Here is an 18,477-nt window from a genome sequence, read left to right on the forward strand (position 1 = left end):
CATTCATTAAGGTGAATACAAGTAAAGAACTTAAGTCTCCAGCCCTATCCTCGCCTGCCCCCCAGAGTAGCTGTGAGATTTTTAGGTAGATCACCACAGCAGTATGGCCTCTCAGTACACAGCTAGATTCCAGTGAGTATATCATCTGGTTATTGGCCAGTTAGGTACCATATGGGAGTTGAATTATTAGGTGAGTTTTATTCTTTAGAATAAGCGGATAAATGCATCTTTTAATCTTATAAATGCTGTTATATTACATACAGTTAGAAATGGATGTATTGACAGAATTGTAAGTGTAAGCTCAAAAATCTCATTTCTCACTAGTTAGATAAAATTTGATAGAAGAGACAGACTTTGTTGTGTATTCTCTGAAGTTAGGTTTGCACATTCTAACAACTAGCAAAACATTTATGTAAGCTTCTTCAGGGAAAAGTAAATATATTAATTCTTTTTACAGCCTAACAGTCCCAGTGAATATTGTTTTGATGTGGATAGTGATATGGTCAATGAATTCAAGTTGGAATTGGTAGAGAAACTTTTTGCTGAAGACACGGAAGCAAAGAATCCATTTTCCACTCAGGTATATGAACTTGTTTATTATATATATTATTCAAAACTGGCTTTGGGTTTAACTTGTTTTTCTTTTATATGGTGTGGCCATTATAAAAACTCATGTATTTGTTGTTTTAAAGGACACTGATTTAGACTTGGAGATGTTAGCTCCTTATATCCCAATGGATGATGACTTCCAGTTACGTTCCTTCGACCAGTTGTCACCATTGGAAAGCAGTTCTACTACTCCTCAAAGTGCGAGCACAATTACAGTATTCCAGCCGACTCAAATGCAGGAACCTCCTATAACCACCAACACTACCACAGCCACCACTGATGAATTAAAAACAGTGACAAAAGATGGTATGGAAGACATTAAAATATTGATTGCATTTCCATCTCCTCCCCACGTACCTAAAGAAACTACTTGTGCCACAACATCACCATATAGTGACACTGGAAGTCGGACAGCCTCACCAAACAGAGCAGGAAAAGGAGTCATAGAACAGACAGAAAAATCTCATCCAAGAAGCCCTAATGTGTTATCTGTCGCTTTGAGTCAAAGGTATTTATATGTAACATTAAAGTTATAGTTTGTTATTTTTGAGGAAATATGTATGATGGTAAATTATTTCTAAATGTAGCAGACCTTCTGATATATATGCTTTAAGGAACATAAAATTGACGTACAAATTCTGAACTTAAAACAAGCACTCAAAAAACCATTTCTAAATTAGCTTGTGTATTACTTTATAGTCATATCACTTATCTAAATGTAGGAGTAGAAGGGTCTTCTAATACCTCTAAAAATAAAATCCAGCCAGTAAGTTCTGTAAATGTACAAAAATTGGCCCAGTTTCTTGTAATTGCTTAAATCAGACTCATTAACTATCCTTACTTGCCTCCATAGCTTGGAGCTCTTTTTAAGCTTACCTGAAAAAAAGCCTTTCCAACTTAAGGGTATTTCCAGTTCTCCAATCCAAATTGAACTTGATGGTCTTCAGTCCTCAGTATTCAATATAGATATTTATAAGCATTTAAAATAAATTTATGTATAGTTATAGTTGCTTTTATTTTTCCTTTTTATTTATAGAACACTAGCTATATCATAGGTTAAATAGGTTTTTAAAAGCTATAACAGGAATCTAAGCATGTGTCATGGCATTGCTTCTATGGAGCTAGTTTGAGCAAACATATGGACACTATCCAAATTTTAAGTTATAATTTTTGTGTATAATTTGTAATAGGATTTGACACATTTAAAATTTGAGGCTGTAGTCAGAGGAGACAAGTCAGTGGAGCAGTGTTTGGAGGAGAGGAATGATTCCTCTACAGTGCCTAGACTGAGTCAGATAGCAATAGCAATAGGAAAAAGCACTGCCATAGCCAGAGCTTATGGCTTTTTTCTCCTGCCCTGCATCACCGCTTTGACCTAGAATGCTAGGAGAGGCCTTTTCCCAGAGCTAGGAAAAGATCTTAGGGCTTTAGATTAACAAGTATTTAACATTACTGTTTTACTATTATCACCAACCGACTTTAGAGCTCCTCTGAGCAGTGACAGTGCCTCGGACATTTCTGTGTTACTAATGCTTAACTCAGTACCTAACATGTAGCACTTGCTTCAATAAATGGTTATTGGATGGAGAGAAGAATGAACATAGCAAAAGAATTGGCAGTGATGTGTAATTTTCAGTTACAGCTACAGAGAACCATGGGATATTTGGTTTTCTGAATAACTATGTACTTGTCAAAACCAAAGTCCAACAAACATCTAGTCACTTTAGCAATTTTTTTTTACATTAGTTCCAATATAGTATGCACTAAACATTTTATGAACTTAACCTTTCAGAACTATATGGAGGCTTTTTCTTTACTACCTCTCTAGGTAATTTGCAAAATCAAAGTGCTATGGTAAACCAGACAATTTGCAGCTTTTAGAGCAAAGATTAAAAATAAACCATTAAAATACTACTACTAAGATGATATTTACATGATAGACTGAGTTACGCTTAATAAAGATAACATTTATATAAAAATTTTAAAATCTGCCTGTCTATATATTGACGGTTTCATAGAATTTTTTAAAAATACAAAACAAGACTGCATGTAGGAGAGCCGTTAGAGTAGTACATCCCTTACCCATATGCCACTCTCAACTAGATGGGACAGCAAGGAGCTATTGTGATTATGTTGGGGGTGGGTGGGCGGTTCTTGAAAAGGCGAAACAGATATAACAAAATCGATGTACTTGACACATAAAACAGTTCTTCACTATTTAGTATTAATTTTAGATGCAGATAGTTCAAGTTTGATAACCAGATCAATACTGAGGGCAAAATGGCTTAGTGGGAGGATCACTGGGAAGGAGACTGGGTATCAGGAGACCTGCAGTGTACTTCCATATCTGCAACTAATTAGCAACAGAGCAAGTTACCTAACAGGCCTCAGGTTTCTCATTTATAGAATGTGTATTATATTACCTGTATTATCTTGGGGATTGGAGTGAAGCTACAGTGAACTAATGAACATGCAATGTTTTATAAACTGAAAGCGTAAGACAAATGTGAAATTAATCTTTTATTACAGTAGTCCCAAGAATATCTGTGTATTAGGTGGGATGAAAGGCCAATATTTAACTCTTTGACGTCAATTTAGTTCTGTTCAGTTCTATTTTCTAAATAGGGAAATGCATATTTTAGGAAATTTTGTTTTAAAAAATGAACTTCGGCTTTCAAGGTAATAAACTTTAGTAATCAGGACGGTTCTCTTATGTATAACATTATATTCCTTAATGTTGGAAAATAGGCATTATATATTTCATTTTTAAAAAGCTAACTGGATATTTTTTAAATAAATAAAACAACCATATTTTTAAATAAAAAATATTTTTCAGAACTACTGTTCCTGAGGAAGAACTAAGTCCAAAGATACTAGCTTTGCAGAATGCTCAGAGAAAGCGGAAAATAGAACATGATGGTTCACTTTTTCAAGCAGTAGGAATTGTAAGTGTGACAGTATGTTTGCTTTTCTATTCTACTTAATATGCTATTTCTAAGTTAGATATATAGGTAACTCCTTGTATCTCCCAAATACTAATGTTACATTTTCAGAAGTTATACATTGTTTTTTTTCACTTGTACACACTCTTTCTTAAAAATACATTTAATGAATCCAGTCTTGGTGTAAAAATTCCAAACACTAGAGATGTATTTTGAGTAAGTATAGTTCTCCCCTCATTCCACACCCAGTATCACCACCAAGTCTCTTTCTCTTCCCTTTAGGTTACTTTCCCTTCTTACCCACAGAACAGTCAGTGCTGGTATAATCCATACTGATATTTTCAGACCAAATTAACTGGAAAGCATTTACACACGTAGCTGTCATAATGAGCAGCAAATGAATTCACCATAGTAGTATGAAGAAAAAGAATTTAAAATAACTTAGGGCAGTATTTAAGAATCTTGCCCACATATTGTTAGCAAACTTACACTGATTTCAAAGTTTTTGACTTAAAAAAAATTCAACATAGTAAAATTGAAATAACTTTACTGTTTTTAGGGAACATTATTACAGCAACCAGATGATCGTGCAACTACTACATCACTTTCTTGGAAACGCGTAAAAGGATGCAAATCTAGTGAACAGAATGGAATGGAGCAAAAGACAATTATTTTAATACCCTCTGGTTAGTTTATTCTTTCTGCCCTTGAACATCACAAAGAGAATTAAAATATATGAAACTTTTATTTAGGAGCTGTACTCCAAGTGAGACTGATTTTCACTCCTTAGCAGGATTAAAAAGTAAGGTTGCATTTTATTTGATCAGTAATAGCTATTTCAAGATGGAACTATGAATTTTTAGTAATTATCTTTGATCTGTGTCTATGTGCTATCAATATTGAATAGAAGCTGAAACTTGCACATTTTAATGCCTTTTTCTAAATTGGTTTATCACGCCTTTGTGCCTTCAAAGTATCCTTTAAACATTTGTGACATAGCACCAGTAACACTTTTTTGCACTTTCTTGTTTACACGATTGTGGTTTTGCCTAATAGACTAAAACCCTTCTAGCGCTTATTTGCCTTATTTTCCCCAATACCTAGTGCATAGTGGCTGTTTAATAATATTCATGGATTAGATGAATAAATACTTAAGTGTCTCTCTGTTTTTCAGATTTAGCGTGTAGACTGCTGGGGCAATCAATGGATGAGAGTGGATTACCACAGCTGACCAGTTATGATTGTGAAGTTAATGCTCCTGTACAAGGCAGCAGAAACCTACTGCAGGGTGAAGAATTACTCAGAGCTTTGGATCAAGTTAACTGAGCTTTTTCATAATCTCATTCCTTTTTTTGGACACTGGTGGCTCATTACCTAAAGCAGTCTATTTATATTTTCTATATCTAATTTTAGAAGCCTGGCTACAAATACTGCACAAACTTGGTTAGTTCAATTTTCATCCCCTTTCTACTTAATTTACATTAATGCTCTTTTTTAGTATGTTCCTTAATGCCAGATCACACACAGCACATTTTCACAGTTCTTTGGTATTTAAACCATTGCATTGCAGTAGCATCATTTTTAAAATGCACCTTTTTATTTATTTATTTTGGGCTAGGGAGTTTGTCCCTTATCGAATTATTTTTAATAAGATGCCAATGTAATTTTTTTTTAAGAAGGCAAGTAACCTTTCATCATGATGAGTTTGAAAAATTTTTACTCAGTTTTTTCACATTTTACATAAACAGTAATGATTTGCCAGCAGTACATGGTAGCCACAATTGCACAATATATTTTCTTAAAAAAATACCAGCAGTTACTCATGCAATATATTCTGCATTTATAAAACTAGTTTTTAAGAAGAACTTTTTTTTGGCCTATGAAATTATTAAACCTGGAACATGACATTGTTAATCATATAATAATGATTCTTAAATGCTTGTATGGTTTATTATTTAAATGGGTAAAGCCATTTACATGATATAGAAAGATATGCATATATCTGGAAGGTATGTGGCATTTATTTGGATAAAATTCTCAATTCAGAGAAATGATCTGATGTTTCTGTAGTCACTTTGCCAGCTCAAAAGAAAACAATACCCTATCTGTAGTTGTGGAAGTTTATGCTAATATTGTGTAATTGATATTAAACCTAAATGTTCTGCCCACCCTGTTGGTATAAAGGTATTTTGAGCAGATTGTGAACAAGAAAAAAATCATGCTTTGTTAGCAAAATTGCCTAGTACGTTAATTTGCTCAAAATTTGATGTTTGGTTTTATGCACTTTGTCGCTATTAACATCATTCTGTTTTCATATAGATTTCAATAATTGAGTAATTTTAGAAAAGCATTATTTTAGAAATATATAGTTGTCACAGTAAACATCTTGTTTTTCTATGTGCATTGTACAAATTTTTCATTCCTTTTGCTCTTTGTGGTTGGATCTAACACTAACTGTATTGTTTTGTTACATCAAATAAACATCTTCTGTGGACCAGGCCCCCTTTGATCAGCTTTTATGTTAAAAAAGTATTTGCTTTAACACCTCCAACTCATAATATTGTTTACCAACAGTTTAAGTATTTTATGAATATTACATTACTCTTGTTTATTTCTACATTTATCTTATTGCCATCACCTTAAGTTATACTGTGTCCCTAAATGTAATGTTAAATAATAACAAACCATAACGTTCCACTGTAAAAAGTATGCTTTTAGAAAAGAAACTTGTCATTTATGAACCTTTAATTTATTAAAGTAAAAGAAAATTTTAATGTTCTAATATGAATGGGATGAATGAAGCAAATCCTGAACATTATAGTTACATAATGTTGTAAGGGCTAGAAAGTTCCTCTAAAGCAGCGGTCCCCAACCTTTTTGGCACCAGGGAACGGTTTCGTGGAAGACAGTTATTCCACGGATGGGGGGTGGGGGATGGTTTCGGATGATTCAAGCACATTACATTTATTGTGCCCTTTATTTCTATTATTATTAAATTTAATATATAATGAAATAATTATGCAACTCACCATAATGCTGACAGGAGGAGGAGCTCAGGTGGTAATGCGAGCGATGGGGAGCAGCTGTAAATACAGATGAAGCTTTGCTCGCTCACCTGCCGCTCACCTCCTGTTGTGGGCCCGGTTCCTAACAGGCCACGGACTGGTACCGGTTTGTGGCCCGGGGGTTGGGGACCCCTGCTCTAAAGATTTCCAATCTATTGTCCCTCACAGATGAAGAAATTTAGACCTCAAACGATAAAGGATTTGTCCAAGCCTTAAAGGTAATAAATGGCAGACCAAAGATTTAAACTTAGGTCTTCTGACTCTAATATGAAACTAAAAAAACGTTGCTTTGTTTTTGTCTTAATGATACTGTATATTTTAAATTTTTTAAATAGCTTTTTTTTTCCTATATTTTTAAAATGAAATAGCATTATTTCTTTTATGATTGTAAAAGTAATACATTCCCACTTAAAATTTAAAAAATCAGACAGCACAAAAAGATATAATAAGAAACAGTGAATCCCTGCTCCTAGAAGTAACAGCAAATTATTTTTATGGACAAATTACATAGGCAGTGCCAGAGCCTTAGGCCCTGTATCCTGAGGTTACAGGAACAAAATATCCTGGACAAAATTAAGCCACAGATCTTAGGAGGCTGTTTTTATCTTAGAATGAAGAAAATCTGATTACAATTACATGAAAATATGGGAACAAAAGTTTACAATATTAAGACTCAATCTAAGTTTTTAGGGGCACATGCATATTTCACTGCAAATACTATGATCCAAAGTGCTTCTGCATTTAATTACAGATAGTACTAGAGGTGGTATTTTAGAATAAAGTAGTTGCTCAATATTCCCGGGTTGAAATTTAAAATTCTGCTCATTTTGTTAGCAAATTAACTTAAGCTGAAATCTAGAAGTTTATCGTTTTCAAATATTAGTTAATGGTCAGATCTGTAATGACCAAGAGTAGGAAGATGACTTGTGGAGCAATGATTTAGATGAGAAAGCCACTTTAAACGATGGTAAAGCTGGGAGAAAACAAGTATCCGCCCCTTGGTCATTCAGAAAATAAGCCCCCTGGAGTGCTTGAAGCTGTTTTAAATAGCAGAACCAGCCCTTCCTCCCAGCATTATGCCAGCCTCTTTGAGACCGTAACAAATGTCTTTATAATGCGTTTAGCCAAGTATAGCTCTACACCAGCAGCTACAGTCCTGTATTGTCTCCCTTCCTGATGAATGCCTATACTTCTTCCTCTGGTCGTGCTGTGAGTGAATGACCACAGTATTATTTTCACATCTGAAAAAAGTATGGCAAAGGAGTTTAGTGTATTTTGTTCATTTATTCTAAGCCTCACTATTAACTCTGGAACTGAAAAAGAGTTCCCCAGGGAGCCTACCTCTGCTAGGTACTTTTTTTAGATCAGGAGTTAAAATGAATCTAATGTCTTTAAGTGCTATATGCTAGACTTTGTGCTAAGCATTTTGCATGTTATCTCACAATCTTAAAAAAAAAAAAAACCACTATGAAATAGTACCTGTATCTCATTTTGTAGATGAGAAAACAATCTTGGAGAGATGGCCTATGATTCAGAGTGTCTGAGCTGGTGAGGTGCTAGCCAGTCCAGCAGAACCTTACCCCTTTTCCCATTAACTGTTTAAATGGCAAATAGAAAGCAACGGGGGTGTAGGGAACTGAGGGTGGGTGTCCCTTGACGGTAATGAAATCATAGAGGACACTGAGGGGATGTTGTATGAGAGGAATGGCAAGGCAAATGGAAATGAATAAAAGTGGTGTTCTGGTGCTATTTAGTGGGTTTTGAGTTTGAGCTAGAGATTTCGGTGTCTGGTTATGGAGACATTAACTCAGGTAAATGAGGTGGTATATGAAATGCACGTTGATAAACTATAAAAGGCCAGATGAATATATGGTATGGTTCTGTCAGCGCTGTTTAATAGCATGCTAGACACGTTTATTTTCTTTTTGTATTAACCTCACAACTACCATTCTAAAGTTTGATTTCCCCCTACAACCTCTAAAATGCAAAAATGATAAAGTTACTGGCTTTGCAGAAACCTCAACATTCCAAAAGTTCAAATTTCCAATGTAGCAACGTGAAAAACAAGTTGCAAATAATACAAAATCTTTTTTTTTTTTAAACGGTGTTTGGTTACATAAAACCTTTGCTAACACGTTGCTATGTGGAACCAACAAAAATGTAAAAAAAATTTTTACTGGGGTGTTTTTTAAGTCTGCCACTAACCACTTTGCTCATATTTCCTCCTTTTAAATAGCGCTGAGCCTGTTGTCCCAGATCATTTTACAGAGAATTAGTTCAATCTGTAGGATGTGAAATGAAATAGTCTCCCTGTAAGACAAAAACTACACCTTACCTCTACCCTCCTATGAACACCTTCCGGAGCTTTGTTGTGTTCACATCTTTCAGAGGTTTGGACATAATTTTTATTCTTACCTGTAGTGGACGGTATTATCCAAGACGCTGCTCAGACACCCGATCTCCTTGTACTATTTAATTTCTTATATTCCCTTGTCTTGGCTCCATTCCGGCACGGAGAGGGAAGACAGGTGCCTGAGAGCGGCAGTGACCAGACCCTCAGCGGGGAGAACAGCAAGGATGCGGAAGGGACCGGCTCCACTTCTGTCCCTGGCGCCCTGGTGCCTACATGATGACGATGTGAAATGTGAGCCGCCCGGAGAAACCTCTCCAAAACCCGCCCGTCGCGCTGCAGGCCACGCCCCAGTACGTGCTGGGGCTCAGCACCGCAGCCCCGGCCCCGCCCGCGGCCCGGGACTGGGGCCCCGCGCGAGGCGGCAGGAGCGGCGCGTGTGGCTGCTGCGCCGGGCTCCCGCCTACGTGTGGGAGCGCATGTGGAGGCACCGCCCCGCCCGGCCTTAGGATGCGCGCGCGCGCGCGAGCGGATGGAAGGGCCGGCGGGGGCCCGTGGGCCCCGCGCTGCCCTTTGTCTTCTGTGAGTTGCTCGCTTCGGCTGCCAGCCCTTCCTGAAACTTGGCCGTTTTGGATGTTGGAGTTTGGGGGGCGGGGTGAGATTTGAGGGAAGGAGAAGTGAAGTGTTGCTGTAGGTAGAGCTGTCTTCCGAACTCCCAAGCAGATGCTTTGGAGTGTTAAGCTGTGCTCTGTAGAACAGAGAAATGCCGAGGGGTCGCCTAACAGATTGCGTAGCTATGCAACAGTTTAGAAAGATTAGTCCTATCTATTAATCTTATCAAAAACAGAGAAATTGTATGTTCATTTCAACATATTACCCCTAAGGCACTCAAAGTCTTCGTTTATTTTAAATAAAGCACTTTGAGATATGCTTAAGTAATTAAATGGAAACTTTAGCTGCCCCGGGTGGGTTTTTATTGTTGTTGGTCTGTTTTGTTTTGTTTTGTTTTGCTTGTCGTGTTTTTTTAATTTATTGTGTGTCTGCACCCTGAGAATCCTTTGGGAGAGGATAATCTTTTTGGAAAGAAGGGAGGTGAGTTTGTGGAAAACAGAAAAGCTTGGGGCATTAAATTTAATCTCCTGTAATTCGGTTACGATTTCGCAGTTTGTTGTAAAGTACGGAGCCAGGTATTGTTTAGAATAAATAACCTCGCTTTTGTATATACACAGCTGACTACATTTTATATTTTATTTTAAATTGTTTTTTTCAGGAAAATTCATTGTTCATGTTTTCTCAAATAGAATTTCCTAAAAAGTAGGACATTAAAAATTCTCTTTTAATTTTAACATTTAAAACAAGTAGCCGAGGTGTTCTGAATATTTTTTTCCTGACAAAAACTGAACTGTAGCCTCAGTCACCGTGTTTGTGCTTAATTAGAGAGGTGTCATTTAGGGAGAATACTACAACTCTTTTGATCTTATGGATGCTTAATAAATCATTGTAAACTGGTGATTCTTCACGGAGGAGAGCAGGCCGGGGGATTGGAGGAGTGGGGTTCTTTAATGTTTATCACAAAAGCATTTTTTAAAATTGAGAAACATCATATATATAGCCTGACAAGTAGGCTAGGACGCTGTTAAGTCAAATATTTTTTAGAGATCTCTGAAATATTAAAACATTAAGAAACACTTTTATGTAGAGATCCTTTCCATATATTTCTGGATAATATTACTGACTCTTTAAAACGGTTTTTTTTTTTTAATTAATTAATTTATTTATTCATGGCTGTGTTGGGTCTTCGTTTCTGTGCGAGGGCTTTCTCTAGTTGCGGCAAGCGGGGGCCACTCTTCATCGCGGTGCGCGGGCCTCTCACTATCGCGGCCTCTCTTGTTGCGGAGCACAGGCTCCAGACGCGCAGGCTCAGTAATTGTGGCTCACGGGCCCAGTTGCTCCTCGGCATGTGGGATCTTCCCAGACCAGGGCTCGAACCCGTGTCCCCTGCATAGGCAGGCAGATTCTCAACCACTGCGCCACCAGGGAAGCCCTAAAACGGCTTTTTTTTTTTTTTTTTTAATGGTTCCACACACGACTGCTTATGACATACTCTAATAGGAGTACTGGACAAGCTTTGGGGTAAGCCATTATAAGCCGTTGCCTAATTCTCCAGCCTACTGGTAGAGTATTTAAAGCAAAAACCTAACTGAAGTAAGCTACTAACATCGCAAATTAGAGAGGAGCCAGCGCAGCCTGGGTAGGTGCTTTTCCTCTTTGTAGGCAAATTCAACTGCAAGTATTTGCCATCCCTGTGAACTTCACCTTTAGTCCTTCTGCATTCTTACTTCTCTTTCTTTTTTTCAACCTTCTGTGGTCATTTATGCATGTCTTATCTCCCCTACCAAACTCTTAGTTCCTTCAGAGCGAGGTTCCCATCTGATTCATCTTTGATTGTTCCTAAAACCTTGCACTCTGCTTGCACAAGGACAACTCACATGATTGAAGGTAGGAGAGGATCTTGTGTGACAGAGACCAGAGAAGAAATGATCAGAGGAATGGAATGGGGAAAACAGGACCATTTTCTAGCTCTTCCAATTAAATCCATTTATTCAAAGAACAATTACTGAGGATTGACTGAGTCTAAGATGTTTGTGATGTTTTGAATGTTTGTGGTCCCTCAGAATTCATATGTAGAAATCTTACCTCCAAGATGATACAGTATTCGGAAGTGGGGACTTTGGGAGGTAATTAGGTCATGAGGGTGGAGCCTTCATGAATGGGATTTGTGCCCTTGTTGAAGAGGCTCCAGAGAGCTCCATCGCCCCTGTGGCCAAGTGAGTATACAATGAGAAGTTAGGAATCTGCAACCAGGAATAGGGCTCTCACCAGCTAGCACTAACCGTGATAGTATTCTGGTCTTGGACTTCCAGACTCTAGAACCATGAAGAATAAACTACCCAGTTTATGGTGTTTTGTTTTATCAGCTTGAACAGACTAAGACAGGGTTATTCTGAGACCTGTAGGTGAAAGAAATATTCTAGAATGTGGTGCCTGCTATCAATGGGTTAATTCCCATTCTACGAGGTTCTAACACGTTCAGCTATAATTGGGCAAACACAAGTGAAGTTTGTATTGGTCATTAAAGATGTTGTAAGTCATCATTACCTTACCTAGAGTTATTACCAAGGTAATAACTCATTATCATCATCATTACCTAGAGTTATCTCTAGCTTGATAATCCATGGCCAGGCCAGACTGCTCCCCACAGGCACGTCAAGTTTGGCCTCTCAAAAACTAACTCCTCATATTACTCAGCCATAAAAAGAAACGAAATTGAGTTATTTGTAGTGAGGTGGATGGACCTAGAGTCTGTCATACAGAGTGAAGTAAGTCAGAAAGAGAAAAACAAATACGTATGCTAACACATATATATGGAATCTAAAAAAAAAAAAAATGGTTCTTAAGAACCTAGGGGCAGGACAGGAATAAAGACGCAGACGTAGAGAATGGACTTGACACGGGGAGGGGGAAGGGTAAGCTGGGACAAAGTGAGAGAGTGGCGTTGATATATATACACTACCAAATGTAAAATAGATAGCTGGTGGGAAGCAGCCGCATAGCACAGGGAGATCAGCTCGTTGCTTTGTGACCACCTAGAGGGGTGGGATAGGGAGGGTGGGAAGGAGACGCAAGAGGGAGGAGATGTGCGGATGTATGTATATGTATAGCTGATTCACTTTGTTATAAAGCAGAAACTAACAGACAACTGTAAAGCAATTATACTCCAATAAAGATGTTAAAAAATAAAATGATGAAAAAAAGTAAAATCCTAAAAAAAACAAAAACTAACTCTTCATATGCCCTCCAAATGGCTCTTCCTCCTGCATCACCTGCTCAGTGAATGGCACCACCCAGTCTCCAAAATCAGAGCCCTAGACAAAACTTGTCACTTTTACCCTTATCCACCACATCCAGTCTGATGCTGCCCTTTTCTTAAATGTTCATTATGGAAACTTTTGAACATGTACAAAAGTAAAGAGAATAGTATAATGATGTCAAAGTGTCTCTGCAGGGCTTCCCTGGTGGCGCAGTGGTTGGGAATCTGCCTGCCAATGCAGGGGACACGGGTTCGAGCCCTGGTCTGGGAGGATCCCACATGCCGCGGAGCAGCCGGGCCCGTGAGCCACAATTACTGAGCCTGCGCGTCTGGAGCCTGTGCTCCGCAACAAGAGAGGCCGCGATAGTGAGAGGCCCGCGCACCGCGATGAAGAGTGGCCCCAGCTTGCCATAACTAGAGAAAGCCCTCGCACAGAAACGAAGACCCAACACAGCCATAAATAAATAAATAAACAAATACTTAAAAAAAAAAAAAGTGTCTCTGCAGTTTGGGTTCTTGGGGAAGTAGACTCCAAGATGGAGATTGCAGGACATTTATCAGGGAGTGTTTTAAGGAAAAACACGCGGACAGGAAAAAAGAGAAGTGGGCAGAGGGAGAAACTGAGTTGAGATGCAGTCCCAACAGAGGCTTTCAGCAGCCACATGGGAGCTGTGGGATAGCCTTGAGAGGGGTACCAAGTTACAAAGAGGGCTGAGGCCCCTACAGTGATCAGTCATTGAATGTGGGCTGCCCTCAGAAGAAATGACCTTTGATGAGGGCGCTTTTCTTCCGCTGAGACAATCCCCAAGGAGGACTGACAGCTGAGGACCACCTGCTGCCGCACTCCCAGCAGCCAGAAGAGTAAGTCATTCCTGAGACATCTGGGTGCCTTATCCAGCATCAGCCACAGTACCAGCTTCAAAAATCTCAACTCGTGGCTTTTTTCATCAGTACCTTTACGCATCCCTCCCTTCCCCACCCATTATTTTGAAGCAAATTCTAGACATCATATAATTTCATTTGTAAATAATTCAGTATGTATCTCTAAAAATTATATTCTTTTTTTGACATACCCGCAACACTATTATTACACCTAAAACTTTAACAGTAATGCTTTAGTGTTATCAAATCGTCAAAGTCAGTGACACACAGTCTTTTTTTTTTTTTCCTAGGTATTTAATTTACACCATTCTCTACATGTCCACTAATACAGCCTCATCCTTTCTTGCCTGCGTTTCCTATACCTCCCCTGTTATCTGCCCCATCCCTGCTGCACTGCACTGTTGCTAAACCAATCTTCCTAAAACAAAACTAGGGTTATGTTATTTCCGTACTTAAAAATTGCGAATGTAAAATAGTAATTGTCCTTGAGGAGTGGAGTATCAGAAGACTTTTACTAATAATACATTTCTGTATCTTTATAATATTGTATAGGAAATATGATTACTTCTGTTAACAGAAAAAACATTTTTAAAAATATTCAGGGGCTTCCCTGGTGGCGCAGTGGTTGAGAATCTGCCTGCTAATGCAGGGGACACGGGTTCGAGCCCTGGTCTGGGAAGATCCCACGTGCCACGGAGCAGCTGGGCCCGTGGGCCACAACTACTGAGCCTGCGCGTCTGGAGCCTGTGCCCCGCAGCGGGAGGGGCCGCGACGGTGAGAGGCCCGCGCACCGCGATGAAGAGCGGTCCCCGCACCGCGATGAAGAGTGGCCCCCGCTTGCCGCAACTAGAGAAAGCCCTCGCACGAACCGAAGACCCAACACAGCCAAAAATAAATAATAAAATAAATAAATAAAGTAGCTATAAAAAATTTAAAAAAAAAAATATTCAGAGCTATTGATAGTCTTTAGCTGATAGTTCAAATGCTTTTATATTTGGTGTTAAGTCCAAAACTGTGAGGATCTGAGATATATAGATATATATATATATATATATATATATATATATACACACACACACACACACACACACACACACACAGAAACACCAGACCTCTAGACCAGAGAACAGACCATTTATTATTCATAGAGCATGTTAATTCTGGTTCCCTGGTGCCCCAATTCCCCACAGGCTACACAGTGAGGGCCAGATATTCACCTGTATGTGCAGCAGGGTTTGTACCACAAGAGAGGAACCCTCAAATTATGAGACTTGGAGCTTATATACAGCAGCTGGCACATCTGCCCATCTAAGGAATGTAAACAAATTTTTCTGTGGGGAGGGAAGAAAGGAGGGTCTCTGTCTTTCCTTTACAGCCTTGGAATGCAAGCAAATGCCTCCAGGGGAGATAAGTCTCTAAACCTCTTCAGAGTTTTCTGTCTTTAGGACTTATATTCAAGCATCTTCACTCCGAAGGCTCAGAATGTACAAGAACACTAAGAATTTCGGGGCGGGGGGGAATCTCCCAGCACAAAGCATTCCAGACCTTGGGATCTCCTGCCTATTTTTCCAAATATTACAACTTATTTCTTTTGCATCCAGTGCTGCAGTGATAAAACTTCCTAACATTCTCTCTTCCTCTTTGCGCATTTGCACTTGCTTCTTTTCTGCATCAGCAGCACTCTTCCTATTTTCATCTTCATCTTCTTAATTCTTTCCCTGATTTTTCACAATTCAGCTCTACTTTAGAAAGCTTATCCTCTCAGGGACTGGTTAGGAGTTTCTCCTAGGTGTTCCCATGTTGTGCTGTGCTCACCCCTTTCATATTTATCACACTAAAATTTTAATTATCTTCTTGAGGTGAGTTGTTCTACATTAGATGGTTGAAAACCTGAGTTGCCTTTAAATGCATCCCCAGGAAAATGGCAGTATGAGGAGCCCTATGGACTTACTACCCCGTGAAACAACTGTAACTGGTGAAAATTTTAGACAACAACAATTTAAAGTTTCTTGAAATTGTTTGAAGGGCATACAGCAGATGAAGAAACATTTATTCAAGAAAACCTACTAAATCTTGGTAGGAACAGCAAGAGTCAGTGGCACCTGAGCCATGACCTGCTGCCTCCCCCACCCTGCTCAGTATGACAAAAGCTCCACTCTGGGCGGGCATGGCCAAGAAGGTGGGGCTCCCTCTTCCCCCAGATCTCAGTAAAAATGCTATGGATCTCCCTGGGAGAACCAAGCTGTCAGCATTTCTCATCCTCCTTAGCTTCATGTTGCAAACGTTAAATTCCAGATAAGTATGTCCTACAGAATGGAGAGATTAGGAACTCCTTTCTTCCTTTCAGACACAACTCATAGGACAGAGGCCCTATCCCAGATTCAGGAGGCTATGAGTACTGGGACCCCAGTCACCCTCGCCCCAGCTCACACAGCTCACATGGGGGTTCCATGCCAGGAGAGGCAGCTTGAGAGGCAGAAGCTAATGCCCCCTTCCAGAACCCTGCTTATAAAGCAGGGGTATCACTCTGAAAGACATGGCACACAGTCCCCATTCCCAGCTTGAGCATTGGCTCAGAGATTTTGCCCAAGGGGAGAGAAAAGTCCACTAGAACAGAGAACTCTGAAGTTCTCCCTAGAGGAACTGATTTTATTTGGAAGAGTGTGAGAAAATTCAAACTTCAAGGTGCTCTTGAAAACAATGCATATTTTGGTGGCAAGTAATTAAGAGGAGGCTGGTAGCTCCATGCAGCAAGAAACTAAACTGCAGACCAGCTAGTTTACCAGAGAGAGCCCGAGAAAGAGACAACTAAGAAGAGCCCTCTGGGATCAGAACAAACCTCAAGACTGCATTCAATGGCTATCTCTGCAAAGGAGCCTAAATATAATTGGACTATGAAGCAGTTCATGCTCCAGGACATTGTCAAAAGCAGTAGGACAATCGGCTGGCATTTAGTGGAGTCTGCTAGCTGGGTGTGATACCGAAAGAGGCAGACAGCTTAACGGAAAGACCAGGGAAAGAGACAGTCAAAGAGAGCCCTGCTAAAACCACTATCATCACACTGTGACTATGTGCATAGGCTCAGGGAATTGATCCACATGCATGAAAAATTATAAAACTTTACTGATGATGCTAAAGATTACTTAAATACTTATAGGATAGGGAGACTCAATATGCTAAAAATGTTATCCTTCTCAAAGTGACATGGATTTAATGCAATTCAATCAAAATCCCAATGGTACTATTAGAGAAATTTGACAAGTTCAATTTAAAATTTATATGAAAAAGCAAAGGTCCAAGAACAGTCAAGATACTCTGGAAGAAATATAGCAGAGGGAGGAACACTCCCAAACTCATTCTACGAGGCTACCATCACCCTGATACCAAAACCAGACAAAGATGTCACAAAGAAAGGAAACTACAGGCCAATACCACTGCTGAACATAGATGCAAAAATCCTCAACAAAATACTAGCAAACAAAATCCAACAGCACATTAAAAGGATCATACACCATGATCAGGTGGGGTTTATGCCAGGAATGTAAGGATTCTTCAATATACACAAATCAATTAATGTGATAAACCATATTAACAAATTGAAGGAGAAAAACCATATGATCATCTCAATAGATGCAGAAAAAGCTTTTGGCAAAATTCAACACCCATTTATGATAAAAAACCTTCCAGAACGTAGGCATAGAGGGAACTTACCTCAACATAATAAAGGCCATATATGATAAACCCACAGCCAACATCGTTCTCAATGGTGAAAAACTGAAACCATTTCCTCTAAGATCAGGAAAAAGACAAGGCTGCCCACTCTCACCACTATTATTCAACATAGTTTTGGAAGTTTTAGCCACAGCAATCAGAGAAGAAAAAGAAATAAAAGGAATCCAAATCGGAAAAGAAGAAGTAAAGCTGTCACTGTTTGCAGATGACATGATACTATACATAGAGAATCCTAAAGATGCTACCAGAAAAATTCTAGAGCTAATCAATGAATTTGGTAAAGTAGCAGGATACAAAATTAATGCACAGAAATCTCTTGCATTCCTATACACTAATGATGAAAAACCTGAAAGAGAAATTAAGGAAACACTCCCATTTACCACTGCAACAAAAAGAATAAAATACCTAGGAATAAACCTACCTAAGGAGACAAAAGACCTGTATGCAGAAAACTATAAGACACTGATGAAAGAAATTAAAGGTGATACAAACAGATGGAGAGATATACCATGTTCTTGGATTGGAAGAATCAACATTTTGAAAATGACTATACTACCCAAAGCAATCTACAGATTCAATGAAATCCCTATCAAACTACCACTGGCATTTTTCACAGAACTAGAACAAAAAATTTCACAAATTGTATGCAGACACAAAAGACCCCGAACAGCCAAAGCCATCTTGAGAAAGAAAAACGGAGTTGGAGGAATCAGGCTCCGGGACTTCAGACCCTACTACAAAGCTACAGTAATCAAGACAGTATGGTACTGGCACAAAAACAGAAATATAGATGAATGGAACAGGATAGAAAGCCCAGAGATAAACCCACGCACATATGCTCACCTTATTTTTGATAAAGGAGGCAAGAATATAAAATGGAGAAAAGACAACCTCGTCAATAAGTGGTGCTGGGAAAACTGGACAGCTACATGTAAAAGAATGACATTAGAACACTCCCTAACACCATACACAAAAATAAACTCAAAATGGATTAAAGACCTAAATGTAAGGCCAGACACTATAAAA

The 18,477-nt window shown here is 38.9% G+C and overlaps 1 protein-coding gene and 1 long non-coding RNA gene across 2 annotated transcripts in view; one reads left to right on the forward strand and one right to left on the reverse strand.

Moving 5' to 3' along the window:
* The window catches only part of HIF1A (hypoxia inducible factor 1 subunit alpha), a 41,606-nt gene extending 35,556 nt beyond the window's left edge, over nucleotides 1–6,050 (forward strand). The window contains exons 11-15 of the mRNA XM_059914359.1: nucleotides 458–580; nucleotides 693–1,117; nucleotides 3,446–3,554; nucleotides 4,111–4,237; nucleotides 4,726–6,050. Coding sequence (XP_059770342.1) covers nucleotides 458–580; nucleotides 693–1,117; nucleotides 3,446–3,554; nucleotides 4,111–4,237; nucleotides 4,726–4,877 — 936 coding nt within the window. The 3' untranslated portion in view covers nucleotides 4,878–6,050. The remainder of the gene's footprint in view (nucleotides 1–457; nucleotides 581–692; nucleotides 1,118–3,445; nucleotides 3,555–4,110; nucleotides 4,238–4,725) is intronic.
* The window catches only part of LOC132359774 (uncharacterized), a 34,803-nt gene extending 25,560 nt beyond the window's left edge, over nucleotides 1–9,243 (reverse strand). Inside the window, exon 1 of the long non-coding RNA XR_009500930.1 lies at nucleotides 9,032–9,243. This is a non-coding gene — a long non-coding RNA (uncharacterized LOC132359774). The remainder of the gene's footprint in view (nucleotides 1–9,031) is intronic.
* Nucleotides 9,244–18,477: the final 9,234 nt, after the last annotated feature.

This window comes from Balaenoptera ricei, chromosome 2 (genome assembly GCF_028023285.1).
Source record: "Balaenoptera ricei isolate mBalRic1 chromosome 2, mBalRic1.hap2, whole genome shotgun sequence".
NCBI classification, from domain to species: domain Eukaryota; kingdom Metazoa; phylum Chordata; class Mammalia; order Artiodactyla; family Balaenopteridae; genus Balaenoptera; species Balaenoptera ricei.